This window comes from Neolamprologus multifasciatus, chromosome 7 (genome assembly GCF_963576455.1).
Source record: "Neolamprologus multifasciatus chromosome 7, fNeoMul1.2, whole genome shotgun sequence".
Lineage (NCBI taxonomy): Eukaryota > Metazoa > Chordata > Actinopteri > Cichliformes > Cichlidae > Neolamprologus > Neolamprologus multifasciatus.
Window position 1 is genome coordinate 4,912,462 of NC_140445.1, and position 20,794 is coordinate 4,933,255.

The 20,794-nt window shown below is 40.1% G+C and overlaps 1 protein-coding gene and 2 long non-coding RNA genes across 3 annotated transcripts in view; all 3 read right to left on the reverse strand.

Moving 5' to 3' along the window:
* Positions 1-10,767, reverse strand: part of LOC146513558 (uncharacterized) — a 125,166-nt gene extending 114,399 nt beyond the window's left edge. The window contains exon 1 of the long non-coding RNA XR_014875174.1: positions 10,691-10,767. This is a non-coding gene — a long non-coding RNA (uncharacterized LOC146513558). The remainder of the gene's footprint in view (positions 1-10,690) is intronic.
* LOC146513543 (uncharacterized) overlaps positions 1-20,794 on the reverse strand; it is a 543,433-nt gene that overhangs the window by 496,711 nt on the left and 25,928 nt on the right. The window lies entirely within an intron of this gene.
* LOC146513563 (C-C motif chemokine 16-like) lies at positions 17,313-19,869 on the reverse strand. The gene is made up of 3 exons (XM_085167115.1): positions 19,679-19,869; positions 18,515-18,638; positions 17,313-18,386 (listed from the first exon to the last, which is right to left on the reverse strand). Exons 1-3 carry the CDS (start codon positions 19,746-19,748, stop codon positions 18,305-18,307), a joined length of 276 nt encoding a protein of 91 aa, XP_085023241.1. The 5' UTR covers positions 19,749-19,869; the 3' UTR covers positions 17,313-18,304.

The window sequence follows — 20,794 nt, forward strand, 5'->3', positions numbered from 1 at the left end:
TCTTCTCCTGAAGAAGCTCTTGGTTTTCCTCCAGGGCTTCATCAAGCTGTACTTGCAGCTGCTGTTTCAAGTTGACAGCGTCTTGGAGATTCCCATAGATCTCCAGATTAACAGCTTGCGCTTGTTGAAGCTGGCAGGACATTGTTCTTAACTCATGCCTGTTCTGCTTCTTTTCTTTCATCAGACTTGCAATGCGCTGCTTAGCTTGATTAAACATTATTCCCCAGCCCTCATTTATGTTATCCACGTTGGGCTGCTTCTGTTGGTTCACCAGCATTTCCTTGTGCCTTTCTTCCAAGTCTTTATTTCGGCCTTCCAGTTCTCTGTACTTAGTGTCCAGTTGTTTCTTCTCATGAAGCACTTGTGCATTTCTGTGCAGTGCTTCATTAATCTTTACTTGCAAGACTTCATTTTGTTTCTTCATGTTGTGAAGTTTGCATTCCATGTCTTTGTCTTTTATGTCCTGCTGTTTCTTCTCTTGAAGAAGCTCTTGGTTTTCCTCCAGGGCTTCATCAAGCTGCACTTGCAGCTGCTGTTTCAAGTTGACAGCGTGTTGGAGATTCCCATAGATCTCCAGATTAACAGTTTGTGCTTGTTGAAGCTGGCAGGACATTGTTCTTAACTCATGCCTGTTCTGCTTCTTTTCTTTCATCAGGCTTGCAATGCGCTGCTTTGCTTGATTAAACATTATTCCCCAGCCCTCATTTATGTTATCCACGTTGGGCTGCTTCTGTTGGTTCATGAGAATTTCCTTGTGCCTTTCTTCCAAGTCTTTATTTCGGGCCTCCAGTTCTCTGTATTTAGTGTCCAATTGTTTATTCTCATGAACCATTTCTGCATTTCTGTGCAGTGCTTCATTAAGCTTTACTTGCAAGACTTGTTGGTTCTTGACAAACCCATTGTGCCTTTCCTCCAGCTGTTTATTATGGGTCTCCATTTGTTTGCACTGCTCTTCAAGTTGAATCTTCTCTGCTTGGATTTGTTTAATCCTGTCCTCTAGATTTTGGTTTACCTGCCTACTTTCAGCTGATGGGGAATTTGGCTGTGCACCCTCGAGAGGACAGCCAGCGTAAGCTTGTTGTTTTTTGCTGTGTTTTCTTTCAGACATGTTGTAGTCTTGATAAAATGACTGTGTAATACTGTTTCAAAATGTTTCTAAGGCGTACGTTTGAATGCTGCGAACACGAGTGCTGCGAATAAACTGACTGAATGTTTAGGATTGCACCCCTATTTAAGGCTTTCAGATCAAAGGCATAGAACCATCGTAGTATGATGTCATAGGAGTTAGGCTGTCACATGACATAATTGAATGAGGATTCTTTTTTTTTAGGTGAATCAAGTTTTGTTCTGTTATTTTTAGCTTTTAGCTTCTATTTTTCTCATTTTTAACATTTATATTTTTAAAATTATTCAACTTTATTCAACAAAAATTTCCCATGTATTTCAGTGGAAAGACCCTTCAAATTCTCATTCAACTTACTCCTCTTTAAACTCTTACCACTTCCACATACGTTGACATAGAGCCACCATTCAAACTTTAAAACGAAGCCAAAACATTCAACTCTTCAACTTGCATTTATATTTTCAATATCTATTATACTTTTTCTTCAGTTCCAGTTTAAGTTTCATCCTTTTTTTTCAGCCGTTTCAGAGTTTATAATGGGTGTGTATGGGACGGAATGTTGGCGCTAGAGTGAGAGAGCTCAACTGCCAGAGTGAGAGGAGGGGGGGAATTAATCTTAAAATCTTTTCTTAAAACTGCTGCTGTGTCCACAATGTTCGCTCTACAGCCATCATTTTACCCTCAAACCGTAGCCATCGCTGTCCTCTTTCATCCAATGTGTGTATTATTGTACTAGGTGTTATGGTTCTTTCATAAATGTCACCAATGCACAGCCTCCTCCCTCCAACTCTTCCATAGACTCCAATGTTAAAATGGCTCAGAAAGTTTGTTTGAAAATCAGAAGTACAGGCTGTCTTTACACTGTCACCATGTCCATATAATAAACTCCACAGGCATGAAAACTGAGAAATCAGTAGACTAGACATTGCTGGTGCTCACGGTGAAAGAATTTTCTCAATACGACTTGTACTTTTCATTTGGGAACGATTTGTTTTGGGCTGACTTTTCTGTTCATTTTAAGCAGCAGAAGTGAGGCGCATGTCTGTGTGCGTGCCATTAGGTGCAGTCACTATAGCAACCAGGCTCACACCTGCCTGCTTAACCAGCTCTCTCTCACTCTGCCAAGGTTAAACCTAAAAATGTCTGCTGCATCTAACCAGTTGTAGTAAGATTAACTTTTTCAATAGGTACAATAAGACAGATTTGACAGGGTTTTGCCACAGATTAATAGTTTGTCAGTAGTTAGTATATGCCAACTAAGTAGAGCATTGTGATTGGCACACAGGTTTTTCAGATCTGGGCAGTTGGAGTCAGTTGATGACGTTAAAATCATCCTTTCTGACTGGATAATTAAAGCTCACAGCATCTACCTGTCTGTAGTTGATTTTCCCACATTTTAATTAACGTTTAACTAATCTAATCTCATTTAATGTCTCTGTTTATAGTCTGTATAGTTTATCTCCCCACTAACACACTTAAAGTAGTCTTAAAATGAAACCCACAAAACAGTTCAAGATGAAATACTTTTTATTTGCTCATGTAATGCCAGTTGCCGTGTTTTTCTGTATGTCACTCATTCGCTTATACTCGGGCAAAAAGTACCAATTTGTACACTAGTCTATTGTATTTTTCCCTCTATCTCTCTATGGTCGTGTCCAAATTCATGGGCTGCATCCTCCTGACGCCGCATTTGTAGACCGATTACGTCACAGCGACGCACCGAAGGCTGTCCAAATTGGTAGACTCCTCCGAATGCAGCCGACAAATGCGTCCCCCTTTTCGTCCCCTGAATTTGAAGGATGGGTCGGGTGTGTCCTTCGTGGCCTACCATATCCCAGAATTCATAGCGCGGCCCAGCCAAACTCCAGTTTCCAATAATGGCGGCCACTACTAAGTTTTAAAATTACTCTTACTAATCTTTCTGGGTCACAAAATAAACTTTTAACATATTTTCAGGCGAGAAAGTAGCTGTGTAAACATCAAATATCTGCTCGGTTTATCAAGATATTGCATATTTGCAAAAGTGCTTTGACGTTTTCGGAGCATCTGCTACCCACCAGCTCGATAATTATATGTGAACACACTCCTTTTCATTATATATTACCATCTAAAATATTAGTATTACTCACCTGCACATTTATAATGTGAACCCCCTTTCGATTGACAAAATCCCCTTCATTGGGGCCTGGGGGGGCCTTGATCGCAATGTGTGTGCAGTCTATGGTACCAATCACATTAGGGAAGCCTGCGGACAATCGAGCTATAGTTACAGACATAGGTCATGATTGCATCACATTCATTATCGAATTTAATGTACCTGCAATAGAAAAAAAGCCCTGTTTGACAACCTGTGGTCTTAAGTGGCTTGGAAAAACCACAAACACACCCAGGAAATGCTTGAGTGCCAGGTATACTTTGCGAATGGAACGGCAGACAGCACTTTTGCCAATGTTCTCTGCGTCTCCAACAGCGTACAGAAACGTGCCACTCGCAAAGAAACGCAAGGCAATGCACACAGTTTGTGCAGTTGTTAATGCCCGACTACGGTGAGTGGAACTCTTAACATAGGGATCCAACAAGTTGGTTAAGTAAATAATACCCTCACGGGAAAATCGATATCTCTCTATGAGCACACTGTCGCGCTGAGCTAAAGGATCCTGTCTATCCCGCAATATACGCTGAATTCTGAAAACTCTCCTTATCAATCTTGCACCTTCCGCAATGCATTGCTCGCGTACAAACGGACAGGACATGGCTGCGACAGACTTCCCAAATCCACCTTCGCTTTTATAGCCGTGGTCTCTCATCTTGATTACACGAAGTAATTTACTATTACTACTCTAAAATATGAATTACATCTGAAATAATCAAATACATGAAATAGAATGATTAATAGTACATTTCCCTTTTTTTAGGAAATGACCTGTATGTATCTGTATGAAATCAATAAAAGAATCAAATACTGCATTATCTTTAGTTACATTGATAATATTTATTTATGGAAAAACAGTGGAAAAATATCGCTGTTGCTTTCGTATAAATGAAGCGGACATACCTGAGTGGCCGCGATCTAATCCTGTTTACATAAAGTAAGCCTGCTCCCAAGCAGGTTTACGCTTACGGATCTGTTGCTATGACAGCAAGTCCCGGATGAGCTTCGGAGAACCGAACGATCCAAGATCACGCGAAATCGTCAACAATCAAATCCAGCTAACTTACTTAGCGAGGTACGACCCCTGTTCTGTAATTTCATAATTTTCCTCAATATTCCTTAATCATCACTTTCTGCACAACTTTCCTTTATTCAGGCTGCAGAAGAATCACAGAGCAACACGTAAGACATTTGCTCATGTCTGATGTGCATCAGTTCACGTTACACAAATCATTTTCTGCAGACAAAATGTTAAAAATGCATTTGTGTATTGATACTCACTTTTCCACACAAAAACATGTATTATGGATGTTTTATGTTTACATGTTGCATATTTGTCTGAATGCTTGCTGCACCATATTTCAAGCTGCATTGGAGGCACAGTTATAACTGATCCCACCTCATAGTTTTAAGCAGCTACAAATACTGTAGTTAAAGTTAGAGAAAGACTGTGGCTTTGATTAAATGTAAACATTCATCATTGTTCATGCTGACCTTTAACCAGGGAACTGCAATAGAAGATTTCAAATGCTAACGTTGTGACCCGCTCAGTGTGATTCTGTGTGTTTCTTCTTGTTAAAAATGTCTCCTTTGTTTTGAATTTCTCCTTCTCTCCTCCAAGTCTATTATTGTGCAGAGTTTTGGAATATTTTTCTTTTTTGTATGTTAATTTAAACATATGCAAATTCAAAAGTGAAGGCCCCACAGCCACGTGATCTGAGGTTTCCTAAGACATTTCAAGGCTGCACCAGAACGCCACAAAACTTGGTTGGGATGTCCCCAGAGCAGAGACTCTTGTTACTGTGTATTTACTTCAGCTGTGGGGTATCGTCATTGGAAGAAAGCAATGTTTAAAGTCATTTAAACTTGACTTTAAACAAGTTTAAATGACTCCACTTGGGCTAGTGCCCACTCCGGGTCAGGGTCGAGTTCCTGCCCCAAGTAGAGGAGTTTAAGTATCTCGAGGTCTTGTTCACGAGTGATGGGAGAAGGGAGCGGGGGATAGACAGATGGATTGGTGCAGCGGCTGCAGTGATGAAGAGAGAGCTGAATGTAAAAGCGAAGCTGTCAATTTACCGGTCAATCTACGCCCCTACCCTCACCTATGGTCACAAGCTGTGGGTAGGGACCAAAATACATTGCAAATACAAGCAGCGGAAATGAGCTTCCTCCAAAGGGTGGCTGGCCTCTCCCTTAGAGATTCAATTCAATTCAATTCAATTTTATTTATATAGCGCCAAATCACAACAAATGTCGCCTCAAGGCGCTTCACAGATACAGAGAAAAGCCCAACAATCATATGACCCCCTATGAGCAAGCACTTTGGCGACAGTGGGAAGGAAAAACTCCCTTTTAACAGGAAGAAACCTCCGGCAGAACCAGGCTCAGGGAGGGGCGGGGCCATCTGCTGCGACCGGTTGGGGTGAGAGAAGGAAGACAGGATAAAGACATGCTGTGGAAGAGAGACAGAGATTAATAACAGATATGATTCAATACAGAGAGGTCTGTTAATACATAGTGAGTGAGAAAGGTGACTGGAAAGGAAAAACTCAATGCATCATGGGAATCCCCCGGCAGCCTACATCTATTGCAGCATAACTAAGGGAGGATTCAGGGTCACCTGGTCCAGCAGGATAGGGTGAGAGGTTCGGCCATTCGGGAGGGGCTCAGAGTAGAGCCGCTGCTCCTCCACATCAAAAGGAGCCAGTTGAGGTGGTTCGGGCATCTGACAAGGGAGATGTTTTCCAGGCATGTCCCACGGGGAGGAGGACCCAGGGCAGACCCAGGACACGCTGGAGAGATTATATCTCTCAGCTGGCTTGGGAACGCCTTGGTGTTTCCCCAGATAAGCTGGAGGAGGTGGCTGGGGAGAGGGAGGTCTGGGCTTCTCTGCTTGGGCTGCTGCCCCCGCGACCCGGCCCCGGATAAGAGGAATAAAATCGATGGAAATGGATGGGTTCTGTAAAACTCAGATGACTGTAATGTATGACCATGTATCGCCAGAAACAGGTGCTTAAAAACTTGACATACATTAAGACAAAAGCAGAAATTCTAATATTCACTGCTACTAAAAACATACCAAGAGTATGACAGAGCATCTGTGAAGAGTGGGTCATATTCTGGTGTACCAGGATGGATAAAGGACAGTTCCCAATGCAGGAAATGTATTTTCTTTGCTAGAACAGTTATACACATTCATACCTGCATCTTTCATCCATAGGACTGACAGTGCAGCAGGAAGTGTTTCATGGGGCACCAAGAGAACTGCAGTGCTTTTGTAATATGTGCAGATCTTCTTGACGTATACTGTGCTGCAATATCATGGACAGATTGCTGGTTATTTTGTGTGTACTAAAAGAGATCTCATCAGAGACCGATGCACAGAGAGCTGTTGAAGCCAAGGGGGAATCTGGTTCAGATGGATGGGATATTTTGTTGGAAGCCTTACACTCTTAGGGAATCTAACGTGTTATCAGAAATGCTTCAGTCCAAAACTGTTGACCTGTCTGAGGCTATAAATCTAGTTGAATCGCGTAAGGAGACAGTGGTTCATTACTCTACTGAATCCTTCTTTGATGACCTGTTTTTTGACTGATATTGTGGTAAAAAGAAAGCAAGAAAACTTAATGATTCTCTTGTTACTTCTTGCCTTGGACCGCATGTAGACCCACACAGCAAACAATGTTCAGAATCAAAATATTCTACCCAGTTATAGATTGTATATATAATAATTTGTATAGCAGTTATAGGGGCACACTTTTCACTTTATTAAAAGCACCTTACGTTGCACTTTACGCATAGATTTGCACACAAGTTTAATTATTTATTGAATATTTATTGTGCATTTTAAAATTAGTTGGTAGCCTTTGTTCCAGGTCCTGCACAGCTGCTCCTCCTCAAGAAATGTGGTGGTTGTCTGTGAAAAGGAAAGGCTGTGATTGAGAGCAAATAAGGTTTACCAGTAAGGAGAACTAACGCAAATGTGTGGCTGTGTCCCAATTCAGGGTCTGCAGCCTTAAAGGCCGCATTTTAAGGCCGATTACGTCACAGCGACGCGACGAAGGCTGTCCCAATTCGAAGGCTGCTCGAAATGCGGCCCTCAAATGCGTCCTTCATTTCCCTGAATTTTAAGGACGTGGCGGTGTAGACTTCGTGGCCCAACATATCCCAGAATGCCTAGCGTGGCGGTGGGTGTGGATAATTTTGTGGAAAAAAACAGCAGATGAGGGGCGCCCGAAGAGTAAACTTTAAGTAAGTACTGAATATTATGTCACTTATTTATGTGCAAATGTTTACTAATGAAGAACATTAAAACATTACTGTTGGCCACATGTCGGCAAAGTTATGTGACATTAGTGACGTTTGTACTAACTTGGTTTTAAAGCCTTTACTTTAAAATATACGCCGTTCAATAGCTGAGCTTAATCTTACAGAGAATGATCAAAGCTCATCAGTGGCGGTCCTAGCCTGTTTGGCGCCCTGGGCGAACACTCCCTCTGGCGCCCCCCACCTCCTCCCCCCCCCCCCCACACACACACACAGACAAAACATATTAAGGATTGTACATTAACATAAAACTGCTGTACACACACACACATATGAAGAGAGCGTATGCATTGTTTGCAAACGGCTACCAAACAGCCATCATAATTCATCACACAATGAGAACAGGACAAATCAACAACTGACAATTAATATTAAAATCTGTAACATAATGTATTGTTTGGAGTTTAGTCTGTTACTGTTGCTATTTTTACCATTTCTTCTTGGAGCAACTGTAACCCACATAATTTCCTTAGGGATTAATAAAGTATTTTGATTCTGATTGTTTCAGGATGACCTCCCATTATCCAATCACACATCTGCTTACCTGCATCTTTTGCTCGTTTCTCCTCCTCTTCTTTTCTCTTTTTTCTAAACTGAGGACCTGATGGCTTTGAGCTTTTCTTGTCCATCTTGGTTTTAATGTTGCACTCCAGTATGAACACAAATCCCCCAACCCGAGGATCACCACAACATGATCTAACACACCTACACCTTAGTTCACAGATTCACTTTGTCTAGGGTGCATTTCTGGGATTTCACACAACCCAGGATTCATATCATGAATACATAATGGGCTTGGATTTACATCATTATGAATGAAATGTGGTCTATTTGGAAGCAGCAGGCCCCTCCCCTGTCGACGGGTTGTGTGTGAAACTTTAAATTATAAATTTTAAATTGTTATTGATCCCTTTACCCCGAGTCCTAAAGTGTATATTTATTTTCTTACTCTTCTTATATTTATTGTTTGTTTACTTGCACTGCTGTAACTGGAGCCTCGTCATCTCGTCTCTCTATATACTGGACTGTAGCGGAGATGACAATAAAGTTTACTTTGACTTCAGCAGCGAGCAGGCGCACCGAGGGCTCTCGCGCTCACTTTTCGTGTACAGAATTTCGAAAAAAGGCCTCGGTGCAAATGATAAGTCTGTATCATGATGTCTGGTGTTTTCGTGTTTGTTGATTTGTTTTTATTTTGTTTTATTTTCTGAGTTGGTTATTAGACGCTGCTCCAGCCGGTCAGAGAATCCCCCGCCGTCCCGCCCTCTCCTCTCTGTGCAGCAAGCAGCAGGCGCACCTCACAAACGGAGGGCGCCCTTACTCCCAGCAAATGGGCGATAGAAAACCGATCGGTGCCTGTGACATTCCCAATATGCGCTGGCATGACGTCGGGGCAGCACGAGTACGAGCATTTTTTATTTTTTATTTTTTTTGCCGATGCTCGTGATGCCGCCCCCACCACGATGCCGCCCCGGGCAACCGCCCGTGTCGCCCGTATCTAAAACCGCTACTGAAGCTCATGTAGAAACAAAGAAACAAATGAACAAAAGATTTTCTCCTTCATTTCTGTCAAACAAAGCTGTATGAAACGTTTCCAGCTGTTAGTATCATGGTTGCTAGGCAACCTGGGCAGCGCGACGGAGGCTAGACCGTCTCATTTCACAAGCCTCGCACTTCCGGCCTTTGAGTACGTGGCCCTTGAGGACCGTTAAGGCTGCGTACTTTAAGGCTGCAGACCCTGAATTGGGATACAGCCTGTGTGTGACAAGTCTAGAAATAAAGGTGGTGCAAAGAAGTGACCAAGACGTGATTACTCACCTTTCTTTCCTGTGTCTTCTTCAGGGTTGGGGGGGCTGGGGCAAACGTTTCCGGGACTTCAGACACCATTTATTGGTTCTGGGAGAGGCCATGAGTTAATCGAGTGTGGAGAATTGTTTGTCTTGGGGTTTTGGGGTTTTTATAATAATGGATATGGTGTCAGAAGTGTAAAAAATTTATTAATATGAAAATGTAAAATGTATGTATATTTATTCATTGAAATGTGTGTATTGTATAACGTGGTGGAGGGGTGGGATTTTAGAACTCACCTGTTAGTGGAATAATGGTTTAGCCTGTGACAGCTGAGAGTATTTAAGGATGCCAGCTTCAATTAGTCAGGGTGATGGTTGTTGCTTTGTGAAGAGAGAAGGCTTGAAAAATCACTCATTGTCATGTCCTGAGCTATATGGTGAATAAATGCCTCTTGTTCCACTATACTTGTCGTGGTTTGCCTCACTGTTAAAAAGGGGCACGATCTGATATCCTCGTGTCGGTGTTGTTCCCGCATCATCACAATAAATGTTGTTCCAGGTTCAGTCGCTCAGTTTTGTGAAATGAAACTTTAATGCAGAATGAAGCAAAAACAATGCAGCGTTTAAATGGCATAGTGAAAGCAAATGATTCAATACATGTTTTTGATATATTGTTACATTATAAACTTTCCTCATTAGATGAAGCTCTTTGAGATATTGTCACATCAAGCTGGGTCAATATAACACAACTCAGTCGTTCACAAGTGTTTGTACAGACTAAATGGCATTTTGGTGGATTTTATACACCTGCGGCAACAAAACAGAAAAGACCTGAATTCAAAGATTCAGATGTGCCCCAATAGCTTTGTTCATTAACTAAATACTGAAATTTATTTGCCAGAGGTTTGACATAATCCACAAATTATTAGGCTGATATTGTGATAATGCAAAAAATAAAAAGTTTATGAAGCAACTTCATGGAGTGACTGATGCATTTCGGCTTGTAGCATTCATCGGAGTCATGAAAGATGTTTGAGCTGTTGACTATGGCGTTGGTTTAGTTGTTCCTCTCTCTTGTTTGACAAATTGTTCCATTGCCCACTTCACAGTCTGTCTCACGCAGAAATCTCCTTTGAGTGCCTTGACCCTGTAGAAAAGTCAGTATCATTATTTTGCTCTCATATTTTGCAGTTAATAGCAGAGTTACGGCTTCAATGTGGACGATCATACATTGCTTATACGTGACTTCTTGGCAAACATTAGTGATCGAATCAAAGAGACAGTGAAAGACAAACTTACACAAATGCTGGTGTGGGGCATTTTCTGTGAGTTTTCACAATGGAGACGATGTTCGCCTTTGGGATCCGTTTGTCAAAGAAGCCAAAACAGCAAGAGTCAGGAGAAATCACTGCGTTAGCTGTAACAGAAAAACAGGGATTACTCAGTGCTGTGGCTGCTTCTCCAACATACCAGATATAATGAAGTTTAATGCTTCATTAAGTAACAAAATACAATTTGTTATATCTTAATGAAAGATACCATTTGAAGGCTCTTATTTTATGTCTTGGAGCAAGATTATTAAGCAAAGACATAAAAGATAGAGATACATAGAAAATAGAAAAAATAATTTAAGTTTTAAAAAAATCTGTCTCAGTGAAGGACATGCCGGACATGTGACCACACTTGTTTACTCAGAGGATTCAATCTGACTTTAAAGAGTGAGAGTGAAAATCTTAAGATCAACACTGGTCTTCATGACCATGAACTTATATGAGTTTGATGTCCTCGCTCTGTCTCACTCTATGTCTGAATGAAGAGAAAGACAGAAATTCAAAAACTGATCTAACACAAGTACAAGAAGCAGACTTACAGGCATCGCTGTGGTAAACGGTGAACAGCACGAGCAGCAGTCCCACTGTCAGGCTGAGAGTCTTCATGCTGACTTCACTGTAGACCTGATGATCCTGATGTTTCAGAAGATGTCTGAATGATCGGTCCGATCACCCTGCTTTAAGTCTCGTTCTCATCTGCATATTCAAACCATTTCTTTGAAACTGGAAAAACGATCATCAACCCCAAAGGTGGTTAATAGATTGGGTTTTTTCTGTACCATGACACAACAGGAAGTTGTCAGGGACTCAATATATCTGATAAAACGCTCAAACAAACCACTCGGTGCTCTACCAATAAATACATGCACTGATAATGCATGCATCACTTTCTGCACAACTTTCCTTTACTCAGGCTGCACTGAAGGTCGGCAGTAGAATCGCGAGACAATGTATGAGATATTTGCTGATATCTGATGCATTTGTATATTGATACTCAGTTTTTCCACACAATATTATGTAGTATGCATGTATTATGTTTACACCTTGTATATTTGCTGAATGCTAGGTGCACCATATTTCCAGGCTATAGCCATTCGTCAATATCCATTGACAGCAATCATTGAGGCAGCACTTCTATTCGATGTATTCGCCACCAGTTCAAAGTCATTACAGTGCATGCATTATCTTTATGGATGGACTGGATGGCGAACAACACTAGAGGTCAACTTCAAGCCAGTAGCACAACCTACCATAAAGTGTGGGATGTACCAATGAGAGACCCTGTCATCACTACTGTCCTGCATAGATTTGAACCACCCTCAGTGCAGCCATTAAAAAGACTGGCTATGGAGACTGGCCAGTTCGTCAGCTACCTAACTGTGTTAAGCAGGCCTCCAGAACTGTACGCTTCTAACCTGCAAAGAAAGCTTCAAATTCAGAAACCATCTTCTCGCTGCCACATTTCCACGCTGTGTCATTGCTTATCTCTCTGTTTATAATAAAGCTTGTGAAAAACCCTCCGCCTGTCTCTTGATTCGGGTCCCCACCCACATACTGGCCTCCGGGCCCCGTTGACAATAATGAGTGTTGGTTTGTTTTCAGTTTCTCTCTCTCTCCCCCAGCATGATCATTGGGTGGAGATTGGATTTCTCGTTCTTCAGCCGAACACATCTTTTTATCATCTACTTCATCAACGGCAGCGTGGTAAGACTCGCCGTGCACGTCTCTGCATAATTAGCTGCAACAAAAAAACAGGGATTACTCAATATTGTGTCTGTTTCTAATGACTTACAGCATATCAGAAATGATTAAGGCTAATGCTCATCAGGCAACAAACATCAACAAAAACACAATTTGTTATTAAAGGATACAGATTAAAGGCTCCTGTTTTATGTCCTCGCTCTGTCTCACTCTCCATTTGAATGAAGAGAAAGACAGATTTACAGGCATCGTTGTGGTAAACAATAAACATCCCCAACTTTACTTTCTTTTTTAGATACATTCAGTTCTCAGACTTCAAAACCCCCCAAAAAACTACTTTCAATATTAAAAGCAGGATATCAGCAGTTACTTCTCCCAGCCAAGAAAGCCATATCTCATCTTTACAGTGCGTTGAATCAAACGGATGTGTTGGATGTAATGAGCATCCATGCTGTAGCACAGGTGTGGAAAAATAAACTTGCTGACATCACTAAAGAAGAGTAGGCTGTGATTTGGGATCATACAAAAAAATATCAGTGTGTAACTGTACTGCGTAACCCTGCTGAAATGTAAAATTCTGCACCGTGTGAAACTCTCACCACATAAAACACAAATGAATCATCAGCTTCCACCTCTGTTTGAACTGCAAGGCCTCAGCAGGAACTTCTACGCACCGTGTTTGGTCATGTCTGAAAAATTCAGTCCTGCTGGACATTTTGCAGGATAAAGATACTGAGACTGTATTTGAAAACTGAGCCTTTATCGCTGCTTTTTTGACTTCCAAGTTGGCACAATGTTGCTGACACCAACCTAAATACACTTTATGAGAGTTTTGAAAATGCTGCACAAACACAACACGTCTTAGATAAATAACAAACCTCCCAGTAAAACAACCTGGCAGCAAATTCTTATGGAATGTTTTCCTCTGGCATGTTTCACCTGCTTTCTTCGCTCCTCAAGGGAACAGTTTGTGAGAATTTGGCCGCCATCTGTTTGTTTCACTACCTCTTCAGTCACTTCGGTGCCTGGGTTTCAGGTCTCATTGATGAGTGAAAATATTTGGTGTCTGTTTACAACATCTGTCACCGCTTGATTGTTTCATCTTTGTCTTGCCTCTGTTGCAGGCCTGATAGCCTGATGATGGAATTGAACTCGAGATTTTCTTGCTGTGCAGCAACGGTGCTAACCACCATGCCACCGTGCTGCCACTTAAAAAACACAAGTGAGAAAAAAGCTGTTTTTCTTTCACCGCTGTTCCGCACTGAGTATGGGGTTCTTGGTCTCCTGCCTGATGAGTACCCAAAATATTGAGAAACAAATGTGAGTTTTTGCCACTTAAATTGGAATCTGCAAGAAAGGTTTTGCATTGATTCAGATAAACCTTTAGGAGGAGAGTAGAGCTCATGTTAACAATCCATTAAAATTTGGCTTATTTCCACTGAGCTCTTCAAGGTCAACTTAACGCTTGATTTTGTCAGAAAATTGACAACAAGCTTCATAACTTAAAAACTACAATCATTACAAATGTGCTGTGTATTGTGAACATTTAGAAAGTACCCAGTTTTGGGAAGGTTACTTTTAAAATGTATTCCATTACAGATTACAGATTACATGCCCCAAAATGTATTCTGTAACGTATTCCATTACGTTACTCAATGACAGTAACGTATTCTGAATACTTTGGATTACTTAATATATTATCATGCTGTTCACAACTACATGAATGTACTATTGCTGTGATTTATTACTGTTACTGAAGGTCCGCGGCTCCGAACCGTAGTAAAGGGACCTCTGACTAATACGGTGGGTTCTGTGTCGGCTCGTAGCTGAAAACTAGCTTTACTTTGTTGTCTGGGTCACTTTACTAGCGAGAGACAGAGAGAGGCGTTGAAAGGCTGCTCCAACGGAACTTATTGTTTCGGAGGAAAACACGAACACAGTGTACAGTCGAGTCTTAATATTTTACTTACAACTGGGCTCGTCAGGCTCTCTTCTTGGCTGCAGTGGTTATTATTATATTTACATGCTTCCAGCTCCCATTTTTGCTCGATGACAGCTCGTACTTTTCCTTTTTCTCCCTCCCTCGCTCACAGACACATAACGTGTATGGCAGTCCATTCTAACCCTAACCCGCCACAATATGAAACAGGGAAGTACCGCCGTGTAATCCATTTATTTCAACAAAGTAACTGTATTCTAAATACCACCTTTTTAAACGGTAACTGTAACGGAATACAGTTACTCATATTTTGTATTTTAAATACGTAACGACGGTACATGTATTCCGTTACTCCCCAACACTGAAAGTACCATATTAAGATTTAGAATATCACGTCACATTTCACATCTGCCTTTCTTTCAACTTGACCCCAAAATGTGATATAGCTTTAAAGTAGTAGAACAACATTATTTATTGATCTCAAACTATTCATGTCCGGTTATTTATAAAGCAATACCCATTATCGTTACGTACTCCTACGTAATGCTTGTGTAAACAAAGTAAACATCTTACTGCACTACAAACTTATAGTACGTTTCTAAAGAACAGCTGCCTCAGTGAAGGTTTGTGCTCCAGAGTGCTTCACACTGTAGTTCATTTAAGAAAAATAAGCACAGTGACAAAATAAAACTGCTCTGACTGTCTTCAACAAGATTATATCAACAACTGTGGCAGACAAAACCTTTCCTGTACAAAGTGTGAAGAGCATTTTGAGGTCGTTCACACTGAAAAAAATACAGCTTAACACAAATCAAGAAGACAGAAATGACTCATCGGACGCAGTGAATTCATCTGAAGGCATCTGAGGATGCTGAGGTTCTTTCAGTTAAACTAGTGAAGATCAAAGCTTGTAAAGGTGATAAGGCTATTTCGGTGTATGCCACACATGTTAAACCCAAGGCCCACAGGCTGGATGTAATGCTATAGCTTCATGTGTTAATCAGTCGTGGCCCATTATTATGTGGCAGTCCCACCACTTATACTACAAATCATGTAATTCAGTGCAAACCAGCTTATGAAATGCAATGACCCTGCTGTGCAGCATGGTTACACGTTGGCAAACAGGAGTCGTGTTGTAATGAAACAGTGTGCCATGGTAAATGACATAAAACTACTTCTCTAAATGAATAATTTCTATGTTGCACTATAGTTACAAGTAGAACATGTAAGGATATATTACAGTGCAATATTAAAGACCAAGTTAAACACTATGCTTTATCAGGTTGTATGCAGTGTTATCAGCTGTAAAAATATCATCTGAAATGGAAACTTTAAAAAGACTAAATTTAGCATTACATAATCATCTTTTCTCAGTAAACTATCTGACAACAGTATTATGACAAATAAAATAAATACCTTTTTTCTCACAGTCGTTATGACTGTACCAGTCAGGGTTCAGAACCAATTAAGCACAGAAACAACTCTTTGTAATGTCATCACTGACCTAAAGATCAACAGTGACTCACTAAGAGTTTAGATTTGAATCCTTCTTGAGCTCACTGCTGTTTTCAGCACTGACATTCTGATTCAAGGGCTTCATGACACAGCTGGTTTGACAGGTCCGGTTTTTGATGATGCCTCTCTTTGTATCTAAAGGGTTTTTAAGTTTTTATGTCTCAACTAGCAGTTTCTGATCTGCACAAATGAAAATTCAACAAGGGGTTCCTCAGGGGTCTGTCCTGGGTCCATTACTATTTAACCTTTACATGTTTCCACTCATGTAAAGGTTATAAAGAATCCATAAAGAATCGTAATATAGCCTACCATTCTTATGCAGATGATACACAGTTGTACTTATCACATTCCTCTGATGATCTAACCTCTGTTCACAAACTTATCAACTTATAAACACAACCTATAAAATTCTTCTGTTCATCTGGACGTAATGTTTTCAGTGGGAGAAACATTTCGTCACTCATCCGAGTGACTTCTTCAGTCTCAGCTGACTGCAGGTTTCCCCAACCTTATAAACAGTGCATTTGCATAATGATTGAAACTACCACCACTGTAGGAACAAAGGGCTGGGAGGTCAGTTCCTTGAACATTAATGTGCTAACTGATTACATTAACTGCTGGATGTATCAAAACTTTTTAGAACTGATCAGAGAAAAGAAAATACTAGTTGCTGTTACAGGAAGTCAGAGGCAATTTTTTTCATATTTATCACCTCTGTCTCTAAGATACAGTCGGCAAGTCAGGAATTGGTATCATTCTTAGTTTTGATAATCACAGCAATAAGATTATGAGAATTGCTTTCTATCATTAAGAACTATTTCATAAGGAAAGATCACTTGGAAGAATTTAAACATGATTTATTGAGATAGTTAATGTATTTGGAGATTAGACTCCGATGACCCATCACGGCAGAACAGTTTTATTGTATTTTGCCGTTTTCACTGCCTTTGGCGTTATAAACCAACATGGGTTTTTATGTTTTTCTGTGTTAAGCACATTGAGTTGGCTTGTAATGAAATGTACTAGCTAAATAAAATTGCCATTGCCATAAAATAAACTATATACAAAGTGTCACTAAATACCAAGAGGTGCAGAAATCTCTGTATGTAGCACAGAGCCATGGCTCAGTGTGTGAGTGTCTCAATGATTCCCACGGGCCCGAATGTGCAGCGCTCACCACTAACAAGCACCTACATAAATACAAGAAGCATACCTGAACTTGGGTGCACCCTTGTGATTGTTGTTATAAAGTTTTCCTAAAAGTTCACCAGCATTTTTATAGTTTACAATTTGTTGTATTTTAAAGGAAAGTGAGCATATTTTAAAGTTTATGTAGGATATTTTATTGATTTTATTCACTATTCTGATGAATTCAAAGAGAAGGCCACGGCATAAAATCACAGTCGAACATTCACTGTCAGACAGAGTCGATGAGTTTTGTGAAACGCAACTTTAATGAAGAATAAAGAAAAACAATATACAGGGATATATAAATGCTTTGGACACACTGTATCTGCATAACAATGGCACGGTGAAAGTAAATGGTCAAATGACTGGAGACATTCGATTTTGTGTGCACTGTTTTTATCTGAATGTGGAAATCATGTAAACGTCTAAGGCATCAAAATAATTTTAAATAGTTTTTAATGATAATTACAGTTAGATATTAGCAGCAGGAAAATAAGGGCATATGTAAGGAGAGAAACAGGCGAGGGATGGATGCCACAGTGGATCGAAGCTACGGTGAAACACGGTGGTGAGAAGACAGACTGATCTAAATCAGCTACACCCTGACTGAGGAGAAGCAGCCCTCCATTCTTCAGCGATGTCCTCCAGCAGTGATTTATATCTTTGTGGAGAACGATTCATAATGCAGCAGGATAACTGTTTGTGTTATTATGGACGAACTTTCCTTCATTGTTCGTCGTCACATGAAGCTCTTGCAGGGATAATCTGGTTTAACAAGACTTGACATAGTCTCTGTTCTCAGGTCGGCAGGAATCAAAGTGACATAAATTAGCACATTTCTGTGCCTGCTACTTTTTTGTCCTGATTAGGACTCGTATCAGAAACACTGCACTACAAAAAAAAACAAGTATTCAGGGAGAATTCATTAACTAAACAGGTGTGTGATGTTTGCAGCTGTCTTTGTCCTCACCCGAGTGAAATCCCTTTAAATTTCAATCTTTAGATCTTTAAAGTCCTGCTGCCAAAGTGAGTGAGAGACAAACAAATACCAAATACTCAAATTCCCTTTTCAGAGATGCAACTTTTTACTAAACTTATGCTGATAATTAAGCTGATAAATGCAAAATAAAAGTATCCGCATTTCAATAATAGTAAGACTACTTAAGCAGGCAAAGTACAAAGAGCTAAAACGCCAGCGCTGGTTGCCGGTCATTGGGGTCATGGTAGATTCTTCATGTCTTAATTGTGGCGTTTGATGAACTCTTCCATTGCCCAGTCATCATTCTGTCTCACGCAGTAATCGCCTCTGGGCGTCTTGATCCTGCAAAAAATTCAGTGTCATTATTTTGTTCTCAGATCACAGATTTTATCTTCATAGAAAAGAAGGATAATACAATGCTTTGCAAATATTAGTGAGGGCAGCAAAGAGATGTTGAAGTACAAACTTACACAAAGGCTTCTGTTAAACATTTGCTGTGAGTTTTTCTGATGGAGAGGATGTGCACCTTTGGGATCCTTTTATCAAAGAATTTAAAACAGCAAAGATCAGGTGGCACTAAACCCATTCCAGAAGCTGTAAGAGAAAAACACAGGGTAGGTTTTAGTGCTACGACTCTATGTCGCAACTTGTTTTCAATTTATATCTAAACAAAACTTACAGTTGTAAGATATGTATGTGTAAGATTTTTTATTTTTTAAACTGGGTGAGGCTTTTTCTGTTGTGCAGATACTAGTGTGTAAGCATGTAAAGTAAAATTATATATATTTAATTTAAAATATTAAATGATAGTAGATGCTTGGAATGCAGAAAAGCAGAAAGTGCAAATGTTTGTCTGATGAATTTTTATTTCTCAGGCTGTTAATCGCCTGGATTGATATGCGATAACACATTTTTCAGGTGCTACAGGGAAACTTGAGATCATTATTGGTCTTTATGAATATAAATGAGTTTGATGGCCCATATATAATAATAATAATAATTATTATTATTATTTTATATATATTTTTAAATTAGTCGTTGGCTAAAGATGTACAGCTACCCCAGGCAAGCTAAAGTTTTAGCAACAGTTTTCTGGGATTTTTTTACAATATAAAATATTATATTATTTGTTATATTATTATATTATATAATTTTTTAATATAATTTAAAATGTAAATATTTTTTGTATTATTTTTATGTGAAAGCAGATTTTAAAAGAAAATGGTTAAATTTATTTTAGCTTATGCTAATGATACCTTTTTACACTTGGACAGTAAGGGCAAAGTTAGGTGCTGGATATTTAAATAACCTTTTGAAACTTCAACATCCAACAAAAATTGTAAAAATTGTATATATGATTATACATAGCTTCATATTTATAAATATAATTGTATACACATGCACACACAAATATATGTAACACAGTCCTGGTAGAGGATCCGAGCTTAGACCGCCACGGCCGCAAGAGGGGGATTTTTAAAATATAAAAATCTTTCAATCATTTGTCATTTCCCTGAGATAATAATTAGTTTCATTTTTGTTTTAATCACTTAAAATACAGAAAAATGAAGAATTTCATGTTCACAGTTGAAATTCCCTCCAGTGTGATGCAGGAAGTAGACTAACAGACTTACGTGAGGCGTCGCAGTAGTAAATAGTGAACAGCACGAGCAGCAGTCCCACGGTCAGGCTGAGAGTCTTCATGTTCGCTGTAGACCTGATGATGCTGGTGATGATGTTATCTGAAGTGATTTGTCCTGCTTCCCTCGGCTTAAGTCTGACATGCTCACGTCCTCATCTGCATATTCAAAGCCGTTCTAAGAAAAGTGGAAAAAAAATCATAAAACAAGTATAAGCCAACAGGAAGTTCGAGGGGCTCACCACCACTCTGATCGTGTGATAAAACAAGGTCAGATAAACCACTCATTCTGCAAAGCGTTTGCATTGTCTTTACATCATACATAGTCATAATGTTTCCACCATTAAACCTCTAATGTTGTTTCATAACTGTCACCAATAGTCCTTAATCTTTTTGAGCCTTGCAGTGTGCAGGTTACAGTAATGGTCTGGGCGAGAATCATCACGCAACGCATACAAGCAAATGTATTTTAAAAATGTGTTTTTTATTACTAAGCAGTTTTTTGTACAGTGACATAAGAACATTTCTGAGATGCACGGAGTTCCAGCAACAAAGGCATTCTAGGTCAAATTTGACGCAGACAGGTCTGAGTGTTTCAGAAACTGCTGATCTGCGTTTCCCCACACAACCATCTCTGTGGTTTACAGAGAATTCTCAGAAAAAATTAAATATTCAGTGAGCAGCAGTTTTGTGGGAGAATATTCTTTAATTGATCCCGAAGGTCAGAACAAAATGGTCAAACTGCTTCAACTAGTAGCAAAGCAACAGTTACTCAAAGGACCACTTGTTACATCGTAGCCAATGTATGTAGAAGAGCATCTCTCAGTGCACCATATGTCAAAATAGATGAGTGAACATTTGTTACCTGGTCTGATGAGTCTCAGTCTCTGCTGTGACAATCAGATGGTTGGGTCAGAATTTAGTGTAAGCAGCATGTAAGCGTGGCTCCATCCTGCCTGATATCAATGGTTCAGGCTGCTGCTGGCGTAACAGTGTGGGGCAGCGGTCCCCAACCCCCGGGCCTCGAACCAGTACCAGTCCGTGAGTCGTTTGGTACCGGGCTGCGAGAGTTGAGGCTCAGGTGTGAAATGTATAGTTTTCAGGGGTTTTA